Source organism: Diaporthe batatas, assembly GCF_019321695.1.
Source record: "Diaporthe batatas strain CRI 302-4 chromosome Unknown Contig00009, whole genome shotgun sequence".
NCBI lineage: Eukaryota > Fungi > Ascomycota > Sordariomycetes > Diaporthales > Diaporthaceae > Diaporthe > Diaporthe batatas.
In genome coordinates, this window is record NW_025408556.1 from 2,203,412 (window position 1) to 2,229,771 (window position 26,360).

Here is a 26,360-nt window from a genome sequence, read left to right on the forward strand (position 1 = left end):
AGTCAAGGATAGATAGAGTAAATATGGCTTGCTATTTAAATAAACAGCTAATCAGGAGACCTCGATATAATCGTACATGATTGAATTGAGTTGGCAGTAGATTGCCCTTTGAAGAGAGTCCATTTGGTTGAGTTCTCTAAGAATCGGTTGTTCCAGATCCATAGGTATAGTATCTATCATACTGGTGATCTGGGCTGTTGCGGCGTGTGATTGTATGTGACCGAATACCCTTCTGTGACTTGGATACCATGCTCCTGCATCTCGTGCGAAGACTTGCTGAAGCTGATATGACTGTTCTGCACGATGGGGATGAAGTCAGGGTGGCTGGAGTAGGCCCCCTTGGAGCCCGACTTGTGCTCAAGATTTGAGTCGTCCCAGGTCGGTTTCGGCTGGGAGGCCGACGTGGACGCGGCGGTGCTTCCGTAGCGGAGTTTGTTGAGCAGTGTGTTGAGGGACGAGTGGATCTTGGGGAAGCTGAGCTTCTTGGCTACCTGGAGCTTGGGTATGCTGCCGATCACGACCAGGAGGCACTGCTCGATAGACGCCAGGAGGGACCCCACGCCAAAGTAGATGAAGGTTCGGTCTGAGTCCATGGCGGCGCTCACGTCTGTCTTCTGGAACAGAGATAGGAAGACCAGCGTGGTCCGGCCGATGGCAACGGCGGTGGTGATGATGGAGCCGGCCATGAGAAGGCAGAGCTGGAGTTTCCTTGCCCGGTTCATGTTGAGCTTGGAGATGAATATGATAGGAAAGACGGTGTATATGATATCAGAGAGGGTGTAGGTGACTGGATACAAAACGTTAGCCACGAATAACTAATCATTGATCGCGCGTTTGACAGGAACACTTACTCGTCAAGATACAGGTGACAACCTTTTGCGGGAGCTGCTCCATGCGGTATGTGGCCGGGACGCGGAAGTCCCAGAGCGCCTGCACAGGCTTGGCCTGAACCCACACGAAGATGAAGTTGAGCATTCCGACGACGACCAAGAAGCTGGTGTACGATATCATAAGCCACCTGAACCACTGCCGACCATTGAAGACTTGGTAGAAGACCATGGCAATGGAAATTCGGGCGATGGTGCTCGCGAGGATGCTGCCGGGTGTCGTAAACCATGCCCACTTCGTCATGTCGATCAGGTCTTGGATGCCCATCGTCTCCAACGGGCGCCCGAGGCCGGCCACACAACACATGGTTAAGAACACCTGGAAGACGACGTGGAATGCCAGGGCCAGGAGCATGAGCCAGTCATCCGAGGCGATGGACGGGAAGAACTTCTGTCGCAGGTACAGGCGGAAGGTCATGGTGACGATAGCAAAGCTCGTAAAGAGCCATGATATCGCCATGAGCGCCACGGCTCGATCAGAGAGAGCATGATTTCCAGAGGTAAGAGGGATTGTGCTTGGGTCCATGATGATGATGCTGCTGACGATGATCGGCACAGGCTTGCACAGGAAACCGACAGCCCCAATCTTGACGGGCAGAGATGATAATGGGGTCTAAAATGACTTGCTACTCGAGACGGCCACAGATAGAACAGGGGAGGCTGAGGACGGCATGGAAAGCCTGCATGTATATGCAGATTGCACAACGTGACAGAAGGAGAGGTTATGTGAGCTGGAGGAGGGTCTTGTCCGGCCGATCCTGTTGGAATGGCTGGAACGACACTATCCCCATCTTCAACAGGGGCGGCCGCATCAAAAAGGACCAGAAGCTACTTGGCAGCGTCTAACACTAACATATGAGTAAGACCCAACGCTGTCGTCGTGGGATCTCGGAGAAATGGCCCAAACAGGCTCTTGCAGATTCAAGTGGGGGGAATGGGCTGGGGGCGTGTGTGTATCAAGGTCTCGGTGTCCACTATTGTTACTATGTGGGTATCTTTACTATTAATACACGTAGAGGCTTAGGCCAAGAGTTTAAAGTAGGGTGCCCACTCCGTCTTGGTATACGATTGAGTTACTCGATTGATCGACTAGACACTGATAATTGAATCCGTGATTGCAACATCATAGTGTCGCGAATGCCTGCATGTGGTCAGCGTGTAGGCAGCCAACTTTACGGCTCGGCGTTTCGATGTGAAGCCCTCTACTCTCATGAGTCATCTGAAAAATTGGCCTGGGCTGATCGATGCACTGGGTTGGGGTGAGCATCCTTCCACGATATCTGACCTCGGTCGCTGGTAACCATCGCTCGTTCAGTAAAAGAGTGCTGGCTACAGATCTGTGCTCCCCCTCTCACCTGCGGGTCAATTAGTAACCAGTCCCAAGTCTTCCCGTTTATGTCCCAAAACAACACGAGACCAAAATGTTCGTCAACGAAATCCTCTCACGTGCTAGTGCCATCCTGACATAACCCCCAAGGAATCGCAGTGTATACAGGAGCATCTCTACACAGCTCCTCCCCCTGCCTTATCCCACTCAAGACTTCACTGGCAAGACTGTCCTGATTACGGGCGCCAACACCGGGCTGGGACTTGAAGCAGCCCGTCACTTTGTTCGTCTGAACGCCAGCAAGGTCATTTTGGGTTGCCGGGACCTTGAAAAGGGCAATGCCGCCAAACAGGACATCGAGTCTGGACAACATCTAGATGACACCTCGGATATGGTCGAGGTATGGCAGGTCCAACTTGACTCATTCGACAGCGTCAGGTCCTTCTGCCGTCGCGCGTCCACACTTGAGCGCCTAGACGTCGTCATTCTGAACGCCGGCCTCCTCAGCCACCTATACCACACAGCCGAGGGCTACGAATGGCTGACAACTGTCAACGTTATTTCCACATGGCTCATGGCCCTCTTACTGCTGCCGGTCATGCGCACAACACGGACCAAATACTACACCGGCGATACCGACCAGGCCCCTCACCTAGTGACAGTTGGCTCCAACGCGCACTTCTACACCAAGTTCGACGAGCGCAACGCACCGTCCATATTCGAGGCGTTCAGGGGCGGGAACAACATGTTCAACCGCTATGCCGACACCAAACTCATGAGCCTCTTCGTCGCGCGCGAGGTCGCGGCCCGCATGTCAGATACCAAGGAGAAACCGCGGGTCGTGCTGAACATCGTCGAGCCGGGGTACTGCCAGTCACAACTGCTGCGGGAGAAGGCCTGGCCGTGGTACTTCAAGGCCCTCATGACTGTCGGGCTCGCAACCGTCGCCCGCACGTCGGAGCAGGGCGCGCGGACGTACATTCACGCCGCGGCCGCAGGGTGGGAGAGCCATGGTGTTTATCTAGAAGATTGCAACCTGAGTACTCCGCATGAGTTTGTTGACTCTGAGGAGGGCGTTAGGATACAGAAAAAGGTGTATGCTGAGCTGATTGAAATCTTGGAGCGCATTGAGCCAGGTATCTCGGAGAATGTTTGACATGGGCATGGTTTCATTTGTATTTAATTCAGTGTCCAAGGACCATGGCTCTGCTATTCGGTTCCTCCTCTATCAACGAGTCATCTGGCAAATGGAACATGAATCTTCTTAAATCCATCCTCGAATCCATTGGGATTTGGAAATAACAACAACAAGGTACAATAGTAATGCGGCGAGATCGAGTGACGAGTTGGCTCATAAACTGCATGACTGTCCAGTCACCTTAACTCCACTTCTCGTGAATGAGAGCCGCGCATCTTTCCGCCACCATATAGGTTGGCGCCATCGGGTGTGACGATGTGATAAAAGGAAAGATGCTCGCATCCGTTATTCTCAAGTTCTTGAACCCGTGCACCCTTAGTTGCTCGTCCACCACTCCCCCCTTCTCGACGTCGGCCATGCGACAGGTACTGGTGAGATGGAACACAGGCGTGATGTACTTTCGGATGTACTCATCCATGTCATCATCAGAGACTGAGCGCCAGTCGCCCTCACTCCATCCGGGAGACCCTGGGCCTCCAAACGGCCGTGCCTGATGGGGATATTCAGACTTGAAGCAAAACTGCTCGGCCAGGTGTAGTGTGAACCGCAGAGCCTTGCGTGCCACCTCCAAGTCTCGGGGGTCGTCCAGCATATTGAGCTGTATGCTGGGGTCCTCTCGGAAATCTCGGGACCTGACCCTGACAAATCCCTCCGACCTGGGTTGGTTCAGGCACACCTGAAGCGTGAACAATGCTTTCCCCGGGTACTCGTCAGGCTTGGTGCCGATTGGCACGACCATGATCTCGAAATCTGGCATGTTCTCTGGTTTTTGAGGATCCAACGTAGTCTCGTCGGTCCGTAGTTTACCAGTCTCCTCATCAATGTGTGTTGTCGCACCGTAGATTGCGCGATCCACCGTCGACTTCAGCCAGCCCTCACCCGCAGTGGCAAAGAGCACAGCATGCTTGACTGCCTGAAATGGGCTGGACAGGAGTTGCTGCAGGGTATCATGGAGTGCTGCCTCGACGAAGACGGGAAACAAGGAGTGATCCCCCAGGTGCCCGCCAACGCCTGGAAGATCTCTGGCCACTGGTATACCAAGATCCTCGAGCAGGCCCCGAGGCCCAATACCACTAAGCTGCAGGATCTGGGGGTCGCAGATGGCGCCGGCCGCAAGTATGACCTCGCGCCGGGCCCTGATGAGGTGACTGGTCTCTGCAACACGTTTTGCCGCGCTCTGAACAAAAACGCCGCGGACTTCACCCTGTGCAGGGTCAAGGTCCAAGCGTTCCACGATCACATCTGTGCATATGTGAAGAGAATCCCTGCGGCGGTACACAAGCTCCTGTGGCAGATAGGCACGGAAGGCCGAGTGCCTGTACCCGCTGCTGTCGATGGTGAGGTCGAGATTGAAATACCCAGACGAAGGTGCACCTGGCCGGTTCCCCCGAGGCTCGACCGGCAAGCCCAATGCCTCGGCCGCCCTTTCGAGATGCGGGTAAATACCAGACTGGAGGTTCTGTGTCTGCCGCAAAGAGATGGTCTCTTCAGCCTTTGAAAAGTACGGCTCCACGGCCTCCCAATCCCAAGCCGGGTGAGTCTTGCCCCAACGCCTGTAGTATGCCGGCGCGCCGCGGGTATATATCATGGCATTCACGCGGGAATTACCCCCAAGCGTCTCAGCGGTGAGGACATCCACCTTTCTGTCCCCAGTCTGGGCACCGGGGAGACATGTTCGATTCACCACGTAGCTACCATTGGCAACGGAGGCCGCGGGCACTCGCGATTGGAGACTGTCTTGAAAGGCCCCCCTCTCGAGGAGGAGGACGGTGACGCAGGGGTCTTCGCTCAGCCGAGACGCCAAGGCCGATCCAGCAGTGCCGCCTCCTACGACAATGTAGTCGTAGGTGGTCTGGCGGACCTCATCTAGTCTCTTGATCGGGTATGTCGTGCTGAAGGGCCACATATTGCACTGAAAACCTTGATTGAGTTGACGAGAGGGTAGGATCCCAAGCTGAAGGTAAGAAGCGGATGGGCGCATGCCAGATCGGAACTCCATGATGCCATCACTCATGCCATCGGATGGTGGCTGGCCTACTTTCGACGCTATCAGCCTTGATGAGAGCCAAGGAATCCCAATTGCAAGCCAAGGGACTGCTGCGGACGAGACTGAGTTCATCAGGACTCAGGGGCCACTGTCAATGCTGCCATCCTCCGGGCTAGGCACCAATAGTCGGCTGAGATGGGTAGTTGACCCGGCAGGATTGCGGTGCATGTTGTGTAGTTGGCTTCAACGTGCGCTACGGTCCGTACCACTGGGGTGTGTGTCGAACAACCCTGGAAGCCCCATACGACAGGGCAGGGGAGGATCTTAGTTGCATATTCACGATGATGATAAGATGGTCCAGACTCACCGGGGCAGTCTTTTGGGGGCTGAATCATGAGAGTCTCTTGGCCTTCCGTTTGACCGAAGGCCGAAACTCTTCGCTTTATAATCAAAACTGTCATGCTGAGGAGGCGGAGGCACCGCTAGGAAGGACATACCCCTGGACCCAGCCAGCCCTGTCTGATCCAATACAATTTGTCTTCTATGGGAAAGCGATATTCTGTAAGGAGAGGCCATCCCACATTCCTCTCTTTCACGTGGTGCCACAAGTCACTTGCGGTGATCCTGTCTCGAGTCACCGTTGCATTTGTGCCACCCTGTCTACGCTTACACCGTGTCATCGAGAGGATGTGCGTGAATGGTTGCAGCCGAGCTGCTTTCCTCCTCCCATTGGAACACTGGATAAAAAATATCTTCTGGTGAGATGGATGGGCAGCCTTCTGCAAACACTGCCGGCGTACAGCCTCAATTCTCCAAATGCCCCAGAAAATTATTTGTAGTCTGATTAGATAGGTCGTACGGTTCTGCAATTTCCGTATTTCAACATTTTAGCACAATTCTAGACTATTCTTCGTCTACATAGGAGTCGTTTTGTCTTCTGCGTTTTGTGATGGGAGTCCCTTCTCAGCCATCGAAGACTCCGAGGTCTCTCTGCCGTCCTTGAGGCCAAACTCAGTCGTGCTGTCTTTCCGCAGTTCAATGTGCTTCTCGAAAAACGTAGCAAGGAAGCCTAGGCACGCGACACCCGCAAACACAAGCCATACGACACGCAGGGCCCTTTCGTAAACCCGGATCACCTGGCCCTTACTTGGGTCAGGCAGGCCGCCGATGTTTGTGTTGCCGCCTTGGCCACCCGCCGCAAAACCGTACGCCGCACCGTCCGCGAGCAAGCCCCGTAGGCTGGCATCCTGGACGATGTTGAGGTTGCTGTTGACCTGGCCGTTGAAGATGATGGACGACATGGTGACGCCCCAGACCAGGCCCATGGCCCGCACAAACGAGTAGGTGCCTGTGGCGGTGGCCACGTCCGCCTCGGGCAAGGCTGCAAGCGTGGAGGGCAGTGTTGCGGTGAAGATGAGGCCGGCGCCGCCGGATGCAATCACCTGGTATCCAATCCAGGCGCCCGTGCTTGAGTTCCTCCGAAGCGTCGAGAAGAGCCCCGCGCCGACGGCCATCATGGCAAAGCCGCCCCAGTGTAGGAACTTGTACTTCCCCGTCTTGGAGAGCACAGCTCCCGCCCCGCCGCCAAAAGGTATGATAGCTAGGGCGAAAGCCAGGTAGTTGATGCCGGACTGAAGGGCCGAGGTTTCCTTTATGGCTTGGAAGTAGACGGGGAGGAAGTAGCTGACGGCCTGCAGGATGATGGCGGCGATGAAGATGAGGAAGAAGCCCGTGACCGAAGTACGCGATTTAAAGAGGCGCGGCGGCATGCTGGGCTCGCGGCAAAACCGCGAGGCCTGGTGCGCATGGAAAGCAGCCCAGACGGCGACGCCCAGGACGATGGGCAGGATGATGCGCCACGAAGACCACGGATAGCCCTCTGTGCCGCCCATGATGAGGCCGAAGTAGAGGGAGACCATGGCGGGGACAAAGATGGCATTCCCGGCAAAGTCGACACGGGCGAGCGCGCTCTTCCAGGTCGGGCTGCGCTTGTACTGCACCGTCAGGGCGAAGAATATGACGACACAGCTCACGCCCGAGACGGGGAGGTTCAGGTAGAAGATCCAGCGCCAGTCGCTCTGCGCCAGGGCCCCTCCGAGGATTGGCCCCAGTGTCGTGCCGATGGCGGCGCCGGCCATGGTCATGCTGAGCCACGGCCCACGGTAGCGGGGTGGGATCAGATCGCAGATGATGATCTCCGGGAGAACCGAAATCCCTCCGGTTCCGAAGCCCTGGATCACACGCCCGGCGATCAACATGGCGACACTGTGGGCGCCGCCGGCGATACCGCTGCCCAGGGCAAACAGCGCGATGGCGACGAAAAGGGGGTTGCGGCGGCCGAAGATGTTGGCGATCTGGCCGTACAGGGGCTGGGGCACGGTGGAAGAGAAGAGGTAGGACTGGGCCACCCAGACGTACTGGTTGGCGCCGCCGATGTCGCGGGCTATCGTCGGGAGCGAGGTTGTGATGATGGTGGCGTCGATGCCTGACAGTAGACTCAGGGCCATGATAACGATGAAGATTGTCCATATTCGCCACGAGGCCTTGAACTCTCCCTCGCCGTCGCCGCCGTCGCCATCGCCGTCTTGCTCTCGAAGGGTGATATCGGCGCGAGGATAGCTAGACGCCTCCTTGGAGGGTCTCTCAGCCATCTTTTCCGCTTCGGCAACAGAGGCGACCATTGGGGCGGATGCGGCGTGCATGGCCACACCAGTTCTGTGAGAGGAAACCTTGGAATCACAGAGCTAGCCAGCTAAAGGGGACGATGGAATCCACGAGCTCCTCCCGATGATGAGGATAGCCCGCCGGGGCTCATCATCTTGAATGGAAGGTCGACCCAGCCGGAACGACCCAGGGGTTTGGGCGAGAAGACCGTCAGTCTGACGCGATATGCGCAGTATTGTGGAATCCATGAATGCCCAGATCTCACTGGCAGCGCACATGTGCAGTGTCGCACAAGTAAGATCTCGGACCCGTCTTTCCGGTGCAGCTGCCGCTTTGGGTCAAGGGGATGCATCAGGTGAGTAGTATCACGCTGATTTGTGACATGTGGTAGATCACACCTGTGCCATATCTGGTTGCCTGGCGAGACGACAGCAAAGAGCCATTGATTTGTGCGGTTGGCGCCCGCCAAGGCGAATAGACATGGGAGGGCAAGATGGCGCAGTGCGGAAGGATTCTAATAAAGTTCGACTCAGGACTCGACCGCGAGCTCGGCAAGCTATAGGGCTATATTACTTGGCACCTTGTTGGTACTATATTGCGTGGGGCGTGGGGGCTGGCACGGCTAACATAACTCGAACAAGTGCGATCCTATCCGTGGCCCCTGTAACTATCGCGAACACCCCTCCCCCCTGGCCTGCCTTGCCCCCCTTGCCGAGCGATCCATCCCGAGGTCCCCCACACAGCTGATAGCCTGACAACACACGCCCGGTGCACTAGTGTAGAGCGGGGCAACAACTCAAGTGCTGAGTCCCAAGATCTAAGCTGACGTTGAGCCCTGGGTGAAACCGACGAGTCCGAGGACAGCAAAGACAGACGAGCTGACAAGGCGGAAGATGCCCGTCCACGGCAGCCCCTCGTTCCACAAGATGTAACAGTCGACGAGCCCGAGGTATCCGGTGCCGATCAAGAACATGTCGAGGACGTCGTAGCGGCGCTGGGCGTAAAAGGTAAACATGAGGATGCCAAGACAGGCCGTGCGGGCGTTGCCGACATGCCAGACTGTCCACGTCTCGGGCACATGAGCCACCCGCTCCGGCAGTCCGTAGTGAACGATAACGCCCCGAGTGCTGCTGATGAGTGGGAAGATGGTGCCCCAGCACTGGGCGGCGGCGGTGAACAGCGCGGGTAGATGTCGGTACTGGAAGTTGCTAAACATGGCGGCCAGGCTAGGTGGCGCGATGGATCAGTGACGTTCTGTCAACCGGTGGTGAGGATGCCGAGGGTGGGTGGAGGAAGAGTCGCAATCAAGTATAGTGCTGGTATTCTTGTTCTGACTAGTAGTTGACTTTTGTTTATCAACCGTTGAATCCTCCCGCCAGGCCGGGCTCGCACCCGCTTTTGTAAGTCAACTGTGGCTGGCGCCTAGCCTGAAAGGTGTTGGTGCTTACCAGGTAGTGTATAAAGTGATCAATTGATGGGTTCTGGTCAGAGCCAAGCACGTGCCAAGGTAGGATCTCAAGGGTATTTACTACAGTAGCTGACCACCACAAGACAGGTTACTCCCAAATGGGATCTTGCACCCGTCTGGCGGATCTAAGCGAAGAACACCCAGCCGGCAAAGTGGAGAGTCAGGTAGGGGTTCCCCTGTACCGCTCCACTGCACCCTATCTGCAGAGGAATAAATGTGCATTTCCTACTATTGTATTAGTGTCATGTATCCTGCAGCCCTTGCTGATACTTGACCAGGCGTGGTGTGTGAATATCAACCAACTCACCATTAGATAAAAGAACCCACCAAACTAATTTCACAATGACCTCAGCTCCAAAATTGGCATCGGCCCGTCACTACAAATCGTATGAAAAACAGAAATGGAGGATATGCTGCCTATGATGGTGGCTGTGGCCGGCCAGCAGCTCCGACTCGGCGCTACGCCGCTGAAGTCCTACCCGCAATGGATGGCATGAGAGCATGGGAGCATGTCCAGCTGGGCATGGGCAGATGGGTGGATGGATGCCAGACTGGCCATATCAAAAAGAGATGTACAGGTTCATGTGTGCCTGTCCGGATGGCATTTATATCGACTAATATACATGGCATTTTGTGTCTTGAAAGCCCCTGTTCCCAGACGTCCTTGTCTCGTTTCGTAATGATCGCCCATCATGTTGCAACTCCTTGATCTCAACGCTTCCTCCCATGTCGCCGTCCTGGGCGCTTCGTTCTTTGCCGCTATCTTCGCCGTTCTGTATAGAGCCGGCTCTCTCTCCAAGCAGCATCATGACTCCAAGACTCCCAGTATATGGTCCTTGCTGCTTAGTCCAACTGAGAAGGTCAAGTCACGTTTCAATGCATGGCGCTTTCTCTTCCAAGGACCTTCCATGATCCAGGCGGCCTACGATAAGGTGTGATCATTTTCCCTCTTCTAATATGCTAGATGCTACTACAGACTAACCCATCGGCTTACAGTCCAATGGCGCCCCTTTCTCCATGGACATGCCCGAAAACACCATGTTGATCGTCTCGGACTGGAAGCGCATCAAGGAGATTGATTCCGCCCCCGAGGCTGTCTTGTCCCTCCAGGGGGCTGCCAAGGAGATCCTCCAGCCAATGTACACCATGAAGTCCTTCGACTGGACGGAAAAGCGAGGTGGCGATGGCGCGCCTCTGCTCAAGACGCTGCGCAACCGCCTCACCGAACACCTGCCCAACATCCTACACAAGATCCACGCTGGAATCAAGGCTCGGTTTGACGAGGGCTATGACACTTTCCCGTTGCTCAATGGTGAGTTAAAAGACCGCCGCTTCTAGAACACGTCTTTTTTAACCATCGTGCCAGGTGTCAAGCAGGGCGCCGTCTTCCCTTTGATCATTGAAGCCGTGGCAAAGTCTAACGCTGAAGCCTTCTTCGGCCCGGAGCTTTGTAAGTAAACTGCATCTTGGACATGGTGTACGCTCTCCACAATATTAACACCTGGTTTCCCTCTAGCTGGAGATGAACAGTTCATGGAAGCTGGCATGAGCATGATCGAGCAGACTCTCCTCATCGCCGAAATCATGCGGCTGGTCCCTCGACCTTTCAAAGAGTAGGTGATTCCCTGTCATCCCCCTGTCATCTAGAGTCGCCTCTCGTCTCACACGAAGATCAGGCGCGCCGGCAAGTTCCTGTCCAGCCATCTGAACTCGGGTCTCAAGTTTTGCGAGAAGCTCGAGCCTATCGTCGCTCAGCGGTTTCACGAGCGCGACCTGCGTCGGAAGGGCCACGACATTCCGGAGCAGGTACGTGGCAGCTCACCTCTCCCTGTACCCGTACCGCTACTCACTTTTTCGCAGAAAGATTGTGTCCAGTGGATCATGCAATACTCCCCCCAGGAGAAGCCTTGGAGTGTGAGGAGGGTCGTCCATGAACTGATCGCAGTCTGGTTTGGTTCTGTCCACATCACCTCGACGGTCAGTAACATTCCACACGCACATAGCGGCCGCACATCCGATTGACACGTTTTTAGACTGCCTGTGTTGCTCTCTTTGATTTGTGCGAGCACCCCGAATATGTCGACATACTCCGCCAGGAAGTTGAGCAGACAGGCTGGGAGGCATTTTATAAGTCTGGTGGTACACTCTTCCCCTTGATGGACAGTTTCATGAAAGAGTCTGCCCGCCTTCATCCCATCGAGTCTGGTACGTGCCTGAAACGGTGTCTATTCCTCCTACGTGCAATAAGATAGCGATAATAATAGTGCCAACAGTGAGCACCCGCCGAAAGGCCCTCAAGTCTTTCCAATTCTCCGACGGACAGACGGTAGAGGCAGGACAGTGGGTCTGTACAGCCCCCAGAGGCATGAACACAGATTCGGCAAACTTTGTACACCCAAATGATTTCTACGGCTTCCGGTTTGTCCAGCCAGAGGTTCTGGCACAAGCGGAGAGCCTACTAGCTCTGTCATCACCGGTCACCGAGGGCAAATTCAACATTCCTGAGCCCGGGAAGTCTTCAAAGTACATTGAGCTTTCTGACTGGCAACAGTGGGGAACGGGACGCTGCGCCTGGTAAGTTTCCTTCACCAGAACCGAGGTACACTCAAAGGCGTGAAGCTAACTTGGCCTCTAGCACGGGGAGGTGGTATGCTTCGGCACTCATCAAGACCATGCTCGGCACGTTTATCACCAATTATGATATGAAGCTCGTGGACCCTAAAGCTCAACGCACTTTCGCATGGCGCACTTTCGTATATCCTTACGCCGGCACCCAGATTCAGTTCACGCCTAGAGTAGAGAATAGGTCATGTTGAATGATAAGCTTTATGAGATTAATTGCCCTTGAAATAAACTATTATAAGAATCTACTTGTCTAATCAGGAAGACGCTTGGAAGAAACTGCCTGAGATACCCAGGCGATAATTAGAAATCTGGGAAAATACAAACCTTGTGGGACCTGTTCTAGATAAAATTAGGCATTGCATTCTAGAAGGCGTGTCCCACCCGCTCAGTCTGTGGGAGCACCCTGGGGCAGGCACGAAAAACATTTGTTGTCGAGGCCTGACTAGATTGGGCTCACATATGAGAACACAATCATTGGAATATTGTGCAATACAATGGTGGCTGAATCACAGACAGGGCTTTACTAAGATCTTGGCACTGAACTTTTATATTACAACGTTGATTTTCCAGACCCAGAAGGACATCCTGCCAAGCCAGTCCAGGCGCTGATGAGAATACTTCACCAGTTGGTGCCAGGATGGTCAGGTCTGCTTACAATGTACGGAATCCTGGAGGAACAGCCCTGGAAAACAGAGTTTATCAGACCCGGTTTGAATTTACACGCAGCTGACGAAAACTTCCATTTTCAGGCAATGGTCCACCAGGCTGCAGATGCAATGCAACCATCACGGCGATGACTATTCACACGCCCCCGGTGGACACCCGTCACTTCTTGGCATAGATGTTGGCTGGCTTGAACGAGGCTGCCTGGTTTTAGCCCCACTGCACCCCTGGTCGCCCCCACTGCAGTCCACCTGGGCATGGATGCCGGAAAGCGGATGGTCATGAGGAGGGAGAAGGCAAAGCACAGGTCCAGCCCTGAACCAGACCCGGGCTAGAATCAAGCACCGTACCCAATGAGCAGGAGATTTCCCCGTTGTCGTCGCGTACAACCCACTACAATAACAGCTACGGCATGAAGCAGAGTTGAAATCCCGGGCTTTTGTCTTGGGAAGTCTGCCGGTTGCTCACCAACTGGACTGCCCCGATACCGAGCCAAGTCCCCCCACCTCGCCTGAATCAACATGGACGTTATCCTGGAGCAGCCAGTACAGCTCCTATGGGATTCGCTCAACAACCGGCTTGTGGTAGGAGTCACGATTGCCTTTTTGATAACTGTTGCACTCCTTGTGAAAAGCTGGAACAAGGCGAATCCGTTTCCCGAGATTCCTTTCGTTGGACTGCGAGGCTGGGAGTCAAGGAGGAGGAAAGAATTTATGTCCAAGGGATCTGAGCTGTATGCTCAAGGTTATAAGAAGGTAACTGGGAATACTCTCAAGATCCTATCGAGGTGAAAATGGCATTGGCTGATTAAAACAGTACAAAAATGGAATTTTCCGAATCACAACCGCCCGGGGTAGGTCCCTGATGCTGTACGAATCAACCTGTTTCACTCTAATGCATTTTAAGAATCACCATGCGTCGTAGTCGCACCTAGATTCCTTCCCGAGCTCAACAAGCTCCCCGAAGACGTGTTGAGCTTTTCTGCGGCAGTCAAAGAGGCACGTCATTATTGCTTCAAGAACATTGAACTCTGGTCCCAGACACTGACTTGATGCAGCTGATGCATACGAAACATGTTGATATCTACTCTGAAGCGTTAGAGTTCCCACATGTCGTAAAGAACTTCATCACGCCGTCTCTTGGTTAGTTCTGGACCTGGCTCCCCCTTTCATGAGCATACGATACTAAAATGGGTTTGAAATGGATAGGCAGGTTGAATCCCATCGTATCAGAAATTCTAGATCATGCCCTGGAGGAAGAACTTCCTCAGACACATTCATGGACAGAAGTAAAGATCAATGACAAGCTGGTCCGCATAATAGCCAAGGCCTCAGGTCGAATCTTTGTGGGGCTGGAGCTCTGTCGCGACGAGAAGTACCTGGAAACGTCCATCAACTTCACAATCGATGTGATGAAGGCTGTATTCACTGTCGCCTTTCTTCCAGTGTGGCTGAGACCCGTGCTGACACCTGTGATACCGTTCGTTCGGACGGTACACCGACGCATCCGGGAACAGACAGAGCTGATCTCGCCGCTGATTCGATCCCGCCGATTGGCAGCAAAGAACGACCCGTCCAGAGAGCCTGTGGATATGCTGGACTGGTTGATTGGCGAGCAGATGAAGTCGGGCATTGTGGACGATTATGATCTCGTGCAGAAGCAACTTGGGGCCACCTTTGCGTCTATACATACGACAACGCAGACCATGATGCATGTGTGAGTATCTCGTATCACTGCACGTTCTTCCTGGTACAGTGGACAATCTCTGACTCAAAACCAAGTTTCTACACCCTTGCCGCAGAGCCTGGGATCGCGTCTATGCTCAAAGAGGAGGTCCAGGAGGTCTTGGCCAAGAACGGGGGCGAGTTCACTTCTCAAGCATTGCAGGACTTGAAAAAGCTAGACAGCTTTGTCAAGGAACTGTTGCGCTTTTATCCACTCCAAGCCTGTAAGATGTCGCCCGCTCCTTGCATCTACATCCCATCAAGTCCCTCTCCCTCTTGAAGTCCACATAACACGATGATAACATTAGCAAGCGACCTTTCAACGCAAGGTGGTCCGGCCGATCGAGCTCTCCAACGGACAGGTGCTCCCAGCCGGGGTCATTGTGGAGGCGCCCGATGGCGCAATTAGTAGCGACCCCGAGTATTTCGTGGACCCTGAGGTCTTTGACCCGCTCCGCTTCTACAAAGTCCGTCAGGCCAAGACCTCTGCCCCCACGGGCACCAAGAGGGCCGAGGTCGTGGCCAACAGCCAGCTCGTGAGCTCGGGCACCTTGAGCCTGTCGTGGGGCTACGGCCGACATGCTTGTCCCGGCCGGTTCTTTGCGGCGAACGAGATCAAGATGATTACGGGCAAGGTGCTGATGCAGTACGAACTGCGACTGCCTGATGGTGTGACGGAACGTTATCCAAACATCACTTTCGGGGACCTGGTATGTTTGAAACAGTCCTTAGTCAGGCTCTCGTACTGATATGACTTATTAGACGATGCCGGACCCTGGCAAGACCGTCATGGTGAAAAGACTGTGAATATTTCAGAAGCTGGATTTAGTTGTTGATTTGGACTTGAATCATCACTTGTCTTTTCTGGCATCACGATGGGGAACACATTTCTGCGGTTGCGTTCGACTGATCCATGACCCATGAAACCAAAGTTTTTGGTCAGGCGTGGTTTTATCGCACAAGTAGCAGGCTGGCTGCCGAATTCGGATGCCTTTGCGGGTGATAACTAAGCCCTGGCTACGAAGTATTGACAACAAAAATGGGAAAGTGGAAGCTCATGGCGAGAGAGAGTGCGGCCTCAAGTATCACGGTTCAGTTCATACACCTGGTTAAGCAAATCTGCAAGGCTTGCAGGAAGGAACCTTGGTGCAAAAAGTGTACAGGTTCATGGAATCTTCCGGTATATAGCTTCATATAAAGTGTGGCTAAAGAGAGACGCTTCAAGTCGTCCCAGGCGACCTAGGTGCCGACAGCAACTGCACATAAAACCCCTAGAAGAGGACATCAAGATCGACACGTTTCAAGACAACTTCTTTCAGCCACCCCAAGACGATAACATCCGTATGATAAGCACATGTCAAGGCACGCTACATTCATTCGAATCGATCTAGTTCCACTTCTATTCCGTAAACATAGGTCCGAAGCCATACACGGAATTCGCATCGATTTTCTCAATCAAATCATCTCTCACCTGATGAGTATGTGGCGCTTCTCAAAGATTCCTTTATTGCTTGTGAAGGGAGAAGTCACTGGACCTTTCGGCTTTTAGCACACGGAGTGAATGGTTGCGTGGCATGGCGTTTATTGCACTTAAGTGGAGCCCCTTGAATATTTTCTTCAATAAATTGGCGGTGTGCCTCGGAACACCGGGCGCATTGGCCGTAGCATGTTCCGGCGGTGTTGGTTTCACTCTTCCTTGTTGAAAATGAGGGAGGATGAGCCAGGGTAGACTGAACATGGTAGGCTGACCACCAACACCAACACCAACGAGTGACCTTACTGATCAAGTGTAAGTGCCAAGACGCATCCGAGCAACCGATTCAACAACCTGGTCATACACATTTTGTATTGTCCTGATGTAGTTTAGGACAGGCTCACCTTATCAGATCCTGTATTGAATGCTGGTGTGTGTTCGTCGTCAACGCTGTCGTGCAAGGAAGGACAGCGGGGCAGTACAGAATTATGACCCTGCTTGCTGTTGACCAACCTGCCCCATTTTATTGGCAATGCTTCCTGCAGTAAGCTCTTCAAAGAAGCCAAGGATGTACGATTGTGCCAACAGGAGGCTTGGACAACCCCCTTTGGGTAAGACTCACAGCAGCACGTGGGCCGGAAGGATCAAACGCACACACCTGGCAGCGCCACCCAGCCCGTCGATTCCAGCGTGGCCTACCAGGTTTAATTAAGGCTATTATTGGCTTACGAGGCCCAAAATCCATATTCCAGATCTGTCAACCAAGACGGAGAGATTCGGGCCGCCGCCGGTTCTCGACCTCGTGATGGACATGTCTGCCAAGACGACGCTGCAGCTTTATTAATACGGGCATCCCACCCAGCCAAGATCAGTTCCGGTTTCTGCAATCATCCCTGTGGTACCACGCGACTGCAACGTCACCGATACTACCCAGCAGTCCGCATCCAGAATCTCAAGATGCGTATATCTCTTCTGCACCTTTTTTCCTGCTTTGGTGCGCTCTCGGCACAAGCCAGACCGTCATCTGACAAGAGCACACTGTCATCGCCACTACCACCTCAGACGCGAGACCACCAAAACACAGACATTATGAGCCGCGCAGCGAAGGCCAACCAGCCCGAATACTATGGTCCATCCCAGACAGCACTCCTCTTCCTCGACTATCAGAATGTGCTCTTTGCCATGATCCCGGACGAGGTGACAAGGCAGGGCGTCCTCAACTCGGCCAAGCAGCTGCTCGATACAGCACGCAACAGCAATGCCGTTATCATCCACTGCCTCATCGATACCAACATCGACCCTCCGCCCACAAGCAAGATCTACGACCAGTGGTTCCAGATAAACAAGCCGGCCTTGCAAGCCAACCCAGAGCTGGCCAAGGAGCACCCCGAGCTGGCTCCGCCCAGCAAGTCGACCAATGCGCGCGAGCTTGTCTCTCTGAGGCTTCCCGGACCCAGGTCTGCGTTTGTCAACAAGGATCTTTTGCCATTACTGCAGCGGAAGCTGGGCATCAAGTCGCTGATTATTGGCGGCATTGCGACCAGTGGTGCTGTTATTGGTACAGCTCTGCAAGGGATTGATGAGGGTTTTGTCACTACAGTATGTGAATCAGTAGTTTATTGTTTGCCGATGTGTTGGAGGCCAAATGTCTCTCAATCGGCCTCTTTTGCGTCGTCCTCCCTCCCTGTTCCCCTGCCTCCCTGCCCCTTGGCCCCTGCTTCCCTCCCGCCTCCCTCCTTTCCCTTCTGCCTAAGAAGATAAATCATGACTAACTGTTGTTCGTCTACAGGTTGTTCGGGATGCCGTCTGGGACCCCAATCAGCAGGTTCACGAGGATCTACTCAATGTTGTTCTCCCCGTCTCAGGTTATGTGGTCTCAACCCAGGAGGCAGTGGGCTACTTGAGCAAATAAAGTAGGGGGCGAGACAAGTAAATATTTTCTGGTTTCGCTTCTATTACATATACGTCCGAAGCCATACATGGCGCCTCTATACAGTCTCATGGTGAACGCCCAGAGACCCAGCGTTTCAAGAACATACAATGCCGATAACAGTGGTAGATACTTCATTTGGATGTCCATATCGTTAGAACGTAATTCTTCTCGACCATCTTTGGACGATCGCTGGAGTAGTTAACTTAATGTAATCAAACTCAAAATCATGCGCCATTTGAAAGGAATTGCCACCTAGCAGAGCCCTCCCAATAATGGGGCCGTCCCGAGACGGTGCTCGACGACTGCGGTCACTACGTCAAGTGGATGTTTGACTACCCGGTCCGCACAGGCGGGATGGACCCCAACGTGCCCATCGAGCACGAGACGTACCACAAGCTCGCAGAGGCTTTGAACAAGGTCACTGGAAAGCAAGCCAGGACTGTTGAGGGGTGGGTCAGGCGCGAGGATCAGCCATGGATCGACCTTGGGCTTAGCACCTTGTGAGAACGCGTCCAGCCGAACAAGAGCGGCTTTACGCTTAACCTGAAGCTGCACGAGGGTAAAGCATCGGGGACTCTCTGAACATGATGTGTTTAGCGGGAAGGTAGAAATTGACACGACAATTTGGAATTGATTTCTCCAGGTAGAAGTTCTGGAGAGGGCGATTCGTGATGATTACAGTGGACGTCTGGTGGGTGTTCGATGTTTCACTTGATTATTCACAAGGCAGTCTTTAGTCAGATCCCTCCGATAGTCCCAATCCTGCCAATACGATATCCTTGCAACGAGACACGAAATCTTCCACCTCTGACTTGCTGTGCCAGGCGTCATTGTAGGCAGCACTGAGGCTCATCCTGCTTCTGAAGGTGCCCAGGAACAACCCAAGCCCGTTTCCGAGCTCCTCTCCGGTTACCCAAGGCTTATCGACCTCGATCTGGCCATGCTTTGACGCAATGACCGCATCAACGTTTCCCATGCTCGAGATCGAGACAGAAGGCTTCGGGTTCGGAGACGGAACAGGTGGCAACGTGTCGTTTTTTGGCAGCTCGGGGCACCCAGCCTCCCAGATGGGCAGTGACAATGCGTAGTGATCAGCATCATCCCGCACGGCCTCGTAGAAATTTCTCATCTTCTCTACTATGGACCCGAACTCGTCAGCCCGGTCGGCAGGATCGGCGGTCTCCCCCGTGGCTGGCAGAGTCATATCCACCGTCAATGCACGGCCCGAAACTGAGTGGTAGACCGAAACAGCATGTTTCGGGGTGTTGTACGGCTCGACACAGCTCCTGCGTTCGTTACGAAGAATGTAGTTGACGTATCGAACTCGCTGCGCCTCAGCCCTCCTGTCTTGGATATCCCGAACGGCCATGGCGATCGCTGCGTGGAACGCTTGCGTGACGGTGGCCTTCAGCCTCTTGCAGGCCGCGACGAGAGCTGCTGTGTCGCGCTCGGAGAAGTCCAGCGCGATACGTTGATGCCTGCCAGGTGCAACAGGGCCGTGCTGATAAGGGAGTGCAAGGACCTTGATACCCCCGTCGTCCTGCGAAGCCGCGGCTTTGTGTGCATTCTGTTCAGCAAGGTGCTGTTTTTGGCGATCCGTCAATTCGGTCGGGACATTCGCGGCGACACGGAACGGAGGGCTGAGGTTTTTGATCTCGGAACCGTCGAACCTCGGTATTTCGTATGTGCTTCCTGCGTCGTATGCGTCTGCGACGAGTCGCATCAGGTTGTTGAACATGTGGAGAGTTCCAATGCCGTCCACAATCTCGTGTGGGGAGCGCAGCACAAGATCAGCGCGTATAATACTTGAGGTCGCTGGCCCGGTGGGAATTTCCCGTGGCTTCACAACGAATAGTGTTGGAACCTTTGGCGCCGGAGGGTCACTGTTGGCCCATTCCTCCCCGGCCTCCCCTGTTCCAATAGGGACAAACGTCTCCGCCAGCCAGGCGTCGTGACCAGTCAGGCGGGTGCGGTAGCTCTTGGTGACTTGTCCTGTGGCTGGATTGTGAGAGACGCGGGACGCAATGGTTGGATGTTCATATCGTAAGGCGAGCCATCCGTGCCTCAAGGCGGTCTCGAAGCGTTGTGCAACGGCCTCTTGGCTTTGTCCTTCAGGAATGTCCACGCTCAGGGACAAGTGACCTGTTATCGCGAAGAACATTCGCCCGCAGCCTTCATACCTTTTCGCAAGTGAATAGTAGAATTTCTCTGCCTCGTCGACGTCTCGCTGCCATAGCCCAGGAGAGGTCTCGTGCCACAGGAGGGAGGGGTAAGCCTGAGACATAGTGCTAGTACGACTTGGACGGCACAAGGTGGATAAAGGAGGCAAGCAGATAGAAAATCAGGGCAGAGAAGAAAATGGTGCAAGCAGGTAGTTGTTGCTAAAGAAAATTTGAAGATTGTGCTACTAAGGTCCAGTGAGTTTGACGAATTATCACAGTCCTATAATGAAGCATTCAGCGTGTGACCCATCGTGACTACTTTATTTCCAAATAGGGAAAAGCCAACCATCGTGTGAGTGGTTCACCGGGGCCAGAGCAATCGCTCTTCCGAGATTTTGCCGTGTTAGCACCCGTGGACTGTTACCGGCCGCGGCAGAACGGGCCGATGGTTACTAACGTGTTCTGAATAACATGCAACGCACCATCAGACTAATAATGATGTCTTGGATAAAAGGCACCTAGATATTCGTGCCCGGATAGTTTTCATGAGAACAATCTAGGTTGCGAGGCAGATGTGCAAGTCCTTCCAACCTATATCCATCAGCTTCGTACCCAGTGCGTGTGTAGACATGTCTGTCACGGCTGAGGTTCCTGATGTGTTTCCGGGTATTGCCAGGAATTGGTGAAATATTGGTGGATTCGGTCGACCACCGGCGTAGAACTGTTCTGGTACGTTTCGACGTTGTCGACCCATCTTTTCAGGGCTGACAAATGTGCAAAAGGGCTCCATCTTCCGGGATACACCACCGAGCCACTCCATATTGGCGATGCAGAGGATTTCATCAGGTCGAGTCGTTTAACGATACCAAAGTTGTTCCCACCACCCTTCAGCACGGTGAAGGGATCATTATTCTGGTGCTACCTCCCTTGTGTTTCAGGGCTGGACGAAGCACTCCGGGGTGAGTTGGGATGTTACCTAGGTAAAGGCCAATACGACTCCACACGGTCGGCGTACAAGGTATCATTTGGCATGTAGATTTCTTGAATGCCGGCATCGATAAGAGCTTTGACACTGACGTGCAAATTTAGCCAAGGGAAACAGGCACCAAGCTGAACCCGTGGACAGCAGGTTCCTACACAATTCGAAGGATGCAAAATCTTGAACAATTCTGTCGAATTAGCCGAGGCGCTGAGAGCCAAGTTCAGCACCAACATTGTCTTTATGTTCACATCAACTAAGTGCGTATGATAGTTTTGCGGGGGGAGGCCGGTCTGTTTGGCCGGAAAAGACAGCTTGATACTTTTGAGGGCATGATGACTCCCTCTGAAAAAATCCGTCTCCTTATTTGTACCCTGACCCATACGACCGTACACACTGACATGTTCACGTAGTATGCATCGTATGCCAAGCAAGCAAGATGTCACTGTATTCCCGCACTGCATATCCCGAGCTAGCACCTGAACAATATTCATTCCCAATGAGCAAGAGTTGCCGGTCATCTGAGCACGTCAAAATATAAATACAGTAAAAACCCGCCCAGCCATCATGGACCGACCCTACCATGCATGCATAACGCGTCGTTTGGCTTTCCAAAGCTTGTGACTACAGCAGATTGGCAGCAGGTAGACCATGTGTGGTTGCACAATTGGTGGCAGGTGGTTTGCTTTCCTGGCAACTGTACCCGAGGTTTTGCCGGACAGGACAACATGGGGCCGTGTCTAATATTACCGGATTAGGTGATGATACCAACTTCAATCATCTTCGAGTCTGGTGGTGACCCACACTGGCCGGGACATTGGATCGTGATCGGCTTCCTCCCCGGCCGACAGCCGCATCCGAACTTCTCCCGGCGGGGAGAAAGCGGGCCTTTGTCCGAGTCCGGATCTCCACATTGGGAAATACTCCCAGCACCGTCTACGCCTGCTATGCAAGAGGCTTGAGAACAAGCTGGCGGTTTTGACGAAGTGTCTCAACCCTGCAAAAGTTACCTCATATGAGATACACAGCACACACATGAGTAGGCGTACCATGCCGGCCGTACGGGGCACATTTCAGGTCTTCTGGCTAGCGCCGTGATGAGGCCGACAACGACGGGAAGTGTCGGGAGCCTTCCAACGTTCCGAGATAGGGCACCCCCGAATAATCAGCAAATATAACTTTTGTAGAATTTTATTTAGATAGTTTTCCTTTTAGACCACCTGGCATATTCCTTCGGGAAGCAAGGAGGCTATAGCCACATTTTACTTTCTATTTAACTGTTTATCTATTTCCCATCTTCTCGGCCTTTAGACTACCTAGCAGCTGATAAGTTATATACACAAAGTTAACAATTACTTGAAACATCCCGGGATATCAGTCTTCAGGCACTCGGCCAAGAAGAAGTGTTTACAGTCGCGTGGTCACTCTAAGTGACCTGGAAGCCTTAAGGTTATCGGCGACCTCCTTCGCAACTCTTTGGCCATCCTCTATCCCACCATCGAGGAATCCTCTCCAACCCATGGCCCAGTCCGCACTACCGAACCACACGTTCCCTTGCTTTTCCCGAAGTGCTTCGAGGTATCGACTGACCTGGTTCGGCTTGAACCATTCCCAAGCACCCCTAGCGAACTCATCGTTGTGCCAGTTGTGGAACACAATCCTCTTCAGATCCTTATCCTCAGCGCCAGGAAGGAGCTGCTTCCATGCCTCCAGAGTTGCGCCGATGTCCTCTTCTGCTTGCAGATGCACGCCGGGCAGGGAGCTGCCAAATGCGACTAGGTGGGTGTTCCCCGCCGGCGTGGTCCCGTCGCCGAATGTGTAGGTTAGCTTTCCGTGGGGGTAGTTGAACGCGCCCAGCGACCGCAGCTCAGGCTTGGCGACCTCGACGTGGCACTTGACCACGTGGTTGGCGTGGCCCTCGACGCTGGCCTGAGTCTTCAGTGGCAGCAGCGCGGGAGTGAACTGGATGGAGTGAAGGACGTTGAGCGGGATGGTGCAGATGAGCCTCTTCGCCTTGAAAACAGTGCCGTCCCGCCCCGTCACCTCGACCACGTCGCCCTTGTCGTGCACGCTCGCGACGGGCGTTGAGAAGCTGTGGGTCAGCCTCCCCGTGTCGTGGGCCTCGTCGAACAGACACCGCTGCAGCGCGCTCTGCCCGCACTTGAGCTTGTAGGTCAGGCCCATCTCGATGAAGTCCCTGTAGTCCCAGTTGGCGAGCGCCCACCACCTCAGCATCTCGAAGAAGGACGAGTCCTCCCACTTGCCACCGCACGTGATGGCGAGGAACCCCTCGAGCATGTTCCGCTCCAGGGGGCTGAGCTCGTCCTGGATCTGGTCGATGCGGTCCTTGAGCGACATCTTGTCGTAGATGGCCACGGCCTCCTTGTTGCGGAGCGCGTCGTGCGGCCAGGGGATCACGGTCCGGCCGAGCTCGCCGTCCACGTTTACCAGCTTCTTCAGGCCGGACTCTGAGATGACGTCTTCCTCCTCGTGCGACATGAAGATTGTCGGCTTGTCCTTGGACATGGTCACGGCGCACTTGTTGATGCCGCCCGCCTTGGACATGGACACCTCCAGATTGTCGAGCAGGTTGTACCGGAAGAGCTCGCGCCAGATAAATGGCTGTGTCCAGTGCACCCATGTGCCCCCCATCTCGAATGGGTACCCGTTGATGTTTGATGACCATGACCGGCCGCCGATTCTGTCACGTGCCTCGATCAGGAGTGTGCTGTGGCCCGTTGTCGTTAAGTCCCGGATGGCTGTGAGACCTGTGTATCCTGCACCGATGACTGCAACGTCGTAGACTGTGTCTTTTGACTTGACCGTGGACTGAGGCTGTATCACTCCAAGACACGGGACTCCAGCTTTGAGTCCAGTCTCTGGTGTCCATTGGAAGCCATCGCGGCTGGTGTGGCCCGGTGGGTTGGACATTGCGCTGTTAAACCGACAAGGCTGACTGGATGCTGGGAGACCAAGGTGGCTGTGTGTCAATTGAGGTTGAGGAATGGTTGTTGATGCTTTGAAGATCCGCGATGTTGTGTCTGGTGTGCTATAGGGCATCATCTTCGTTGTGGTGATGCATGATTTAATATTTATATCGTGTTACTCAAACGTCTCACAGAGTTTCTCACTTCCCATTCCTAATTCGGTATTTTATGTTATCACTGTGATATTCGGCATTGAATGTGAGGTCGAGATGCCGTGGTCGACCCTCGGGAGGCACCGGCTCGCTTGGCCACGTTAAGAATCTCACTTTATTGCCCCAATCTGGAAATCTCCTGGGCTGAGGGGAGGAGTTATCAGTCCAATTTGGCGCAACGATAGCGGCTGGGCGTCCTATCGGGGCCGGATCCAGCGCGGTAAACTTCAGGTCTTGCATTGAAAGAGGCCGGCCTTCGGTTTCGCGCCTGTCTCCAAATCGTTAAGGACACAGAGGACGGCAGTCGCTCGGCAATTGCTGTGGCAGGACAGGGGTAATTTTCTCACTTTTTTATCCATATCGGGCATACGAATCAGAGTTCACTAGCCCTCAGCTCAATCTCCAATCACATGGCGCTGACAGGCTCGTGAACGGGCTGCCACGTTCTGCTGCCAGGACACCGCTGTGACAACCTCCACCCTAGATAGTGGTGGACACCTGGATAAGGCTGGAACCGACCACATCGCCATGCCCGGTCCTCCGTTACTCCTGCTTGCATGATAAGACAGAGAGATACGCACTGTCGCTTACAAGAGGCTGTATTCTCCTCTGATAGACGTTAGTTCTCTTATCTTCTCGACGAGGCATTGTGAGCGTGGCGCCACTCTCCTATAAAGTCGAACGAAGAATGGCGAGATCTCGCATCTCGACAAATTCGGACGACTGCACTTGAGTTCATCCTAAACCAGGGCGACCTATTCACATCCTGTGAAGTCTAGATTCGGAGACCGGCTATCGCTCCACTTCTGCATTTAGACAATATGGCGCCAGACATTTCGGTACGCAAGACAGACGAGCTGTCAAAATCCGGGGAGATTGACCTGTCCGCCCTTGAAAAAAGTACGTAAAGATACCCACTTCGTGGCCTGATGCCATGGACCCATCGCCATTGAAGTAAACCCAATTACTGATCGCGCTCAACATTACATTAGGTACATCCAATTCCTTCGGCACGGTCGAGAACTCGACTGCACCAGCCCGAGATCTTGGCCTGCTCGCCATCATCGCCATAGGATGGAACATCTGCAACAGTTGGGCTGCTATTGCGGCGACGCTCGCCATCTCCGTCGCCTCCGGCGGGCCGGTGACGCTGATCTACGGCATCATCATCATATTCATCTTTGGAGCAGCATGCGCCCTGAGCATGGCTGAGATAGCGTCGGCGCACCCTACCGCTGGCGGACAATACCACTGGACGAGCATTCTGGCACCAGAGTCTGCGAGCAGAGGACTGGTAAGTGGCCCTCGAAGCCCAGTGCCAACTTACCGGATCTGCATCCGTAGCCTGACGTTGAAAACAGAGTTATTGGTGCGGCGCTGTCAACGTCTTTGGGTGGATCGCAACGTCGGCCGGATTCATCATTACCTTTCCAACCATGGCCTTGGCCTTGGCCTCCTTCTGGAACCCTGGGTATACGGTCGAGACATGGCACGTCTTCTTGATCTTCCAAGCCATGAACTTCCTCATGGTGATATATAACATCTTCCTACTGAAGAGGACCATCTGGCTGCAGGACGTCGGATGTAAGTGGTCCCCTCTCGCAGAAGATGCTTGCCGGCAGCAATGACTTCCATTGGCATGACCAAGTGCTAACATTGTGTGACTTTACCAATATAGTCTTCATGTCTCTCGTCGCATTTATAGTCATCACAATAACCTGCCTTGCCGAGTCGAACCCCAAACAGAGCAGCGATTTCGTGTGGAGAGAATTCGTCAACACCTCAGGCTGGTCTTCTGATGGTGTCGTCTTCCTCACCGGTCTTGTCAACCCCAACTTTATATTCTCGGGTCTTGACGGCGCCATACACCTAGCTGAGGAATGCACCAACGCTGCGGTGGCTGTCCCTCGGGCTCTTGTCTCGACGGTGGTCATCGGATTCGTGACAGCTCTGGTCTTTGCGATTGGCATGTGCTACAGCTACCACGACTTCGACGCCGTGCTTGCCTCACCGTCAGTATAACCTTTCTCGGCGTTTGAAGATCGATCCATGGGGAGCTTGGGGCTGACGATGTGTACTATCACCAGGTTCCCCGCCCTCGAAATTTGGTACCAAGCCACGTCCAGCCGA

The 26,360-nt window shown here is 53.8% G+C and overlaps 10 protein-coding genes across 10 annotated transcripts; 5 read left to right on the forward strand and 5 right to left on the reverse strand.

Moving 5' to 3' along the window:
• Window positions 1–176: 176 nt before the first annotated feature.
• Window positions 177–1,413, reverse strand: KVR01_008001 (uncharacterized protein; the record flags this gene model as incomplete). Its single annotated transcript, XM_044781471.1, has 2 exons — window positions 177–787; window positions 852–1,413. The coding sequence occupies 2 exons, from the start codon at window positions 1,411–1,413 to the stop codon at window positions 177–179; spliced, it is 1,173 nt and encodes a 390-aa protein (XP_044642979.1).
• An 895-nt stretch (window positions 1,414–2,308) lies between these two features.
• Window positions 2,309–3,370, forward strand: KVR01_007825 (uncharacterized protein; the record flags this gene model as incomplete). The annotated part of the gene is made up of 2 exons (XM_044794254.1): window positions 2,309–2,333; window positions 2,427–3,370. The coding sequence occupies 2 exons, from the start codon at window positions 2,309–2,311 to the stop codon at window positions 3,368–3,370; spliced, it is 969 nt and encodes a 322-aa protein (XP_044642803.1).
• A 223-nt stretch (window positions 3,371–3,593) lies between these two features.
• KVR01_007971 (uncharacterized protein) lies at window positions 3,594–5,318 on the reverse strand (the record flags this gene model as incomplete). Its single annotated transcript, XM_044782448.1, has 2 exons — window positions 3,594–5,066; window positions 5,097–5,318. 2 exons carry the CDS (start codon window positions 5,316–5,318, stop codon window positions 3,594–3,596), a joined length of 1,695 nt encoding a protein of 564 aa, XP_044642949.1.
• Window positions 5,319–6,313: 995 nt separating this feature from the next.
• On the reverse strand, window positions 6,314–9,279 carry KVR01_008304 (uncharacterized protein; the record flags this gene model as incomplete). The annotated part of the gene is made up of 2 exons (XM_044782765.1): window positions 6,314–8,114; window positions 8,891–9,279. 2 exons carry the CDS (start codon window positions 9,277–9,279, stop codon window positions 6,314–6,316), a joined length of 2,190 nt encoding a protein of 729 aa, XP_044643282.1.
• Window positions 9,280–10,223: 944 nt separating this feature from the next.
• KVR01_008054 (uncharacterized protein) lies at window positions 10,224–12,347 on the forward strand (the record flags this gene model as incomplete). Its single annotated transcript, XM_044786674.1, has 9 exons — window positions 10,224–10,463; window positions 10,528–10,843; window positions 10,898–10,981; window positions 11,048–11,144; window positions 11,208–11,337; window positions 11,392–11,508; window positions 11,565–11,736; window positions 11,805–12,105; window positions 12,167–12,347. 9 exons carry the CDS (start codon window positions 10,224–10,226, stop codon window positions 12,345–12,347), a joined length of 1,638 nt encoding a protein of 545 aa, XP_044643032.1.
• An 832-nt stretch (window positions 12,348–13,179) lies between these two features.
• KVR01_008315 (uncharacterized protein) lies at window positions 13,180–15,431 on the forward strand. The gene is made up of 8 exons (XM_044792432.1): window positions 13,180–13,574; window positions 13,636–13,672; window positions 13,726–13,817; window positions 13,877–13,961; window positions 14,028–14,535; window positions 14,601–14,767; window positions 14,856–15,253; window positions 15,306–15,431. The coding sequence occupies exons 1-8, from the start codon at window positions 13,341–13,343 to the stop codon at window positions 15,348–15,350; spliced, it is 1,566 nt and encodes a 521-aa protein (XP_044643293.1). The 5' UTR covers window positions 13,180–13,340; the 3' UTR covers window positions 15,351–15,431.
• Window positions 15,432–16,921: 1,490 nt separating this feature from the next.
• Window positions 16,922–18,177, forward strand: KVR01_008070 (uncharacterized protein). The gene is made up of 2 exons (XM_044783273.1): window positions 16,922–17,616; window positions 17,807–18,177. The coding sequence occupies exons 1-2, from the start codon at window positions 16,975–16,977 to the stop codon at window positions 17,927–17,929; spliced, it is 765 nt and encodes a 254-aa protein (XP_044643048.1). The 5' UTR covers window positions 16,922–16,974; the 3' UTR covers window positions 17,930–18,177.
• A 506-nt stretch (window positions 18,178–18,683) lies between these two features.
• KVR01_008033 (uncharacterized protein) lies at window positions 18,684–20,234 on the reverse strand (the record flags this gene model as incomplete). Its single annotated transcript, XM_044793674.1, has 1 exon — window positions 18,684–20,234. The coding sequence occupies one exon, from the start codon at window positions 20,232–20,234 to the stop codon at window positions 18,684–18,686; it is 1,551 nt and encodes a 516-aa protein (XP_044643011.1).
• Window positions 20,235–22,389: 2,155 nt separating this feature from the next.
• On the reverse strand, window positions 22,390–24,532 carry KVR01_007857 (uncharacterized protein). The gene has a single exon (XM_044784990.1). It carries the CDS (start codon window positions 24,152–24,154, stop codon window positions 22,499–22,501), a length of 1,656 nt encoding a protein of 551 aa, XP_044642835.1. The 5' UTR covers window positions 24,155–24,532; the 3' UTR covers window positions 22,390–22,498.
• A 519-nt stretch (window positions 24,533–25,051) lies between these two features.
• KVR01_007768 (uncharacterized protein) lies at window positions 25,052–26,252 on the forward strand (the record flags this gene model as incomplete). The annotated part of the gene is made up of 3 exons (XM_044786551.1): window positions 25,052–25,130; window positions 25,223–25,423; window positions 25,909–26,252. 3 exons carry the CDS (start codon window positions 25,052–25,054, stop codon window positions 26,250–26,252), a joined length of 624 nt encoding a protein of 207 aa, XP_044642746.1.
• Window positions 26,253–26,360: the final 108 nt, after the last annotated feature.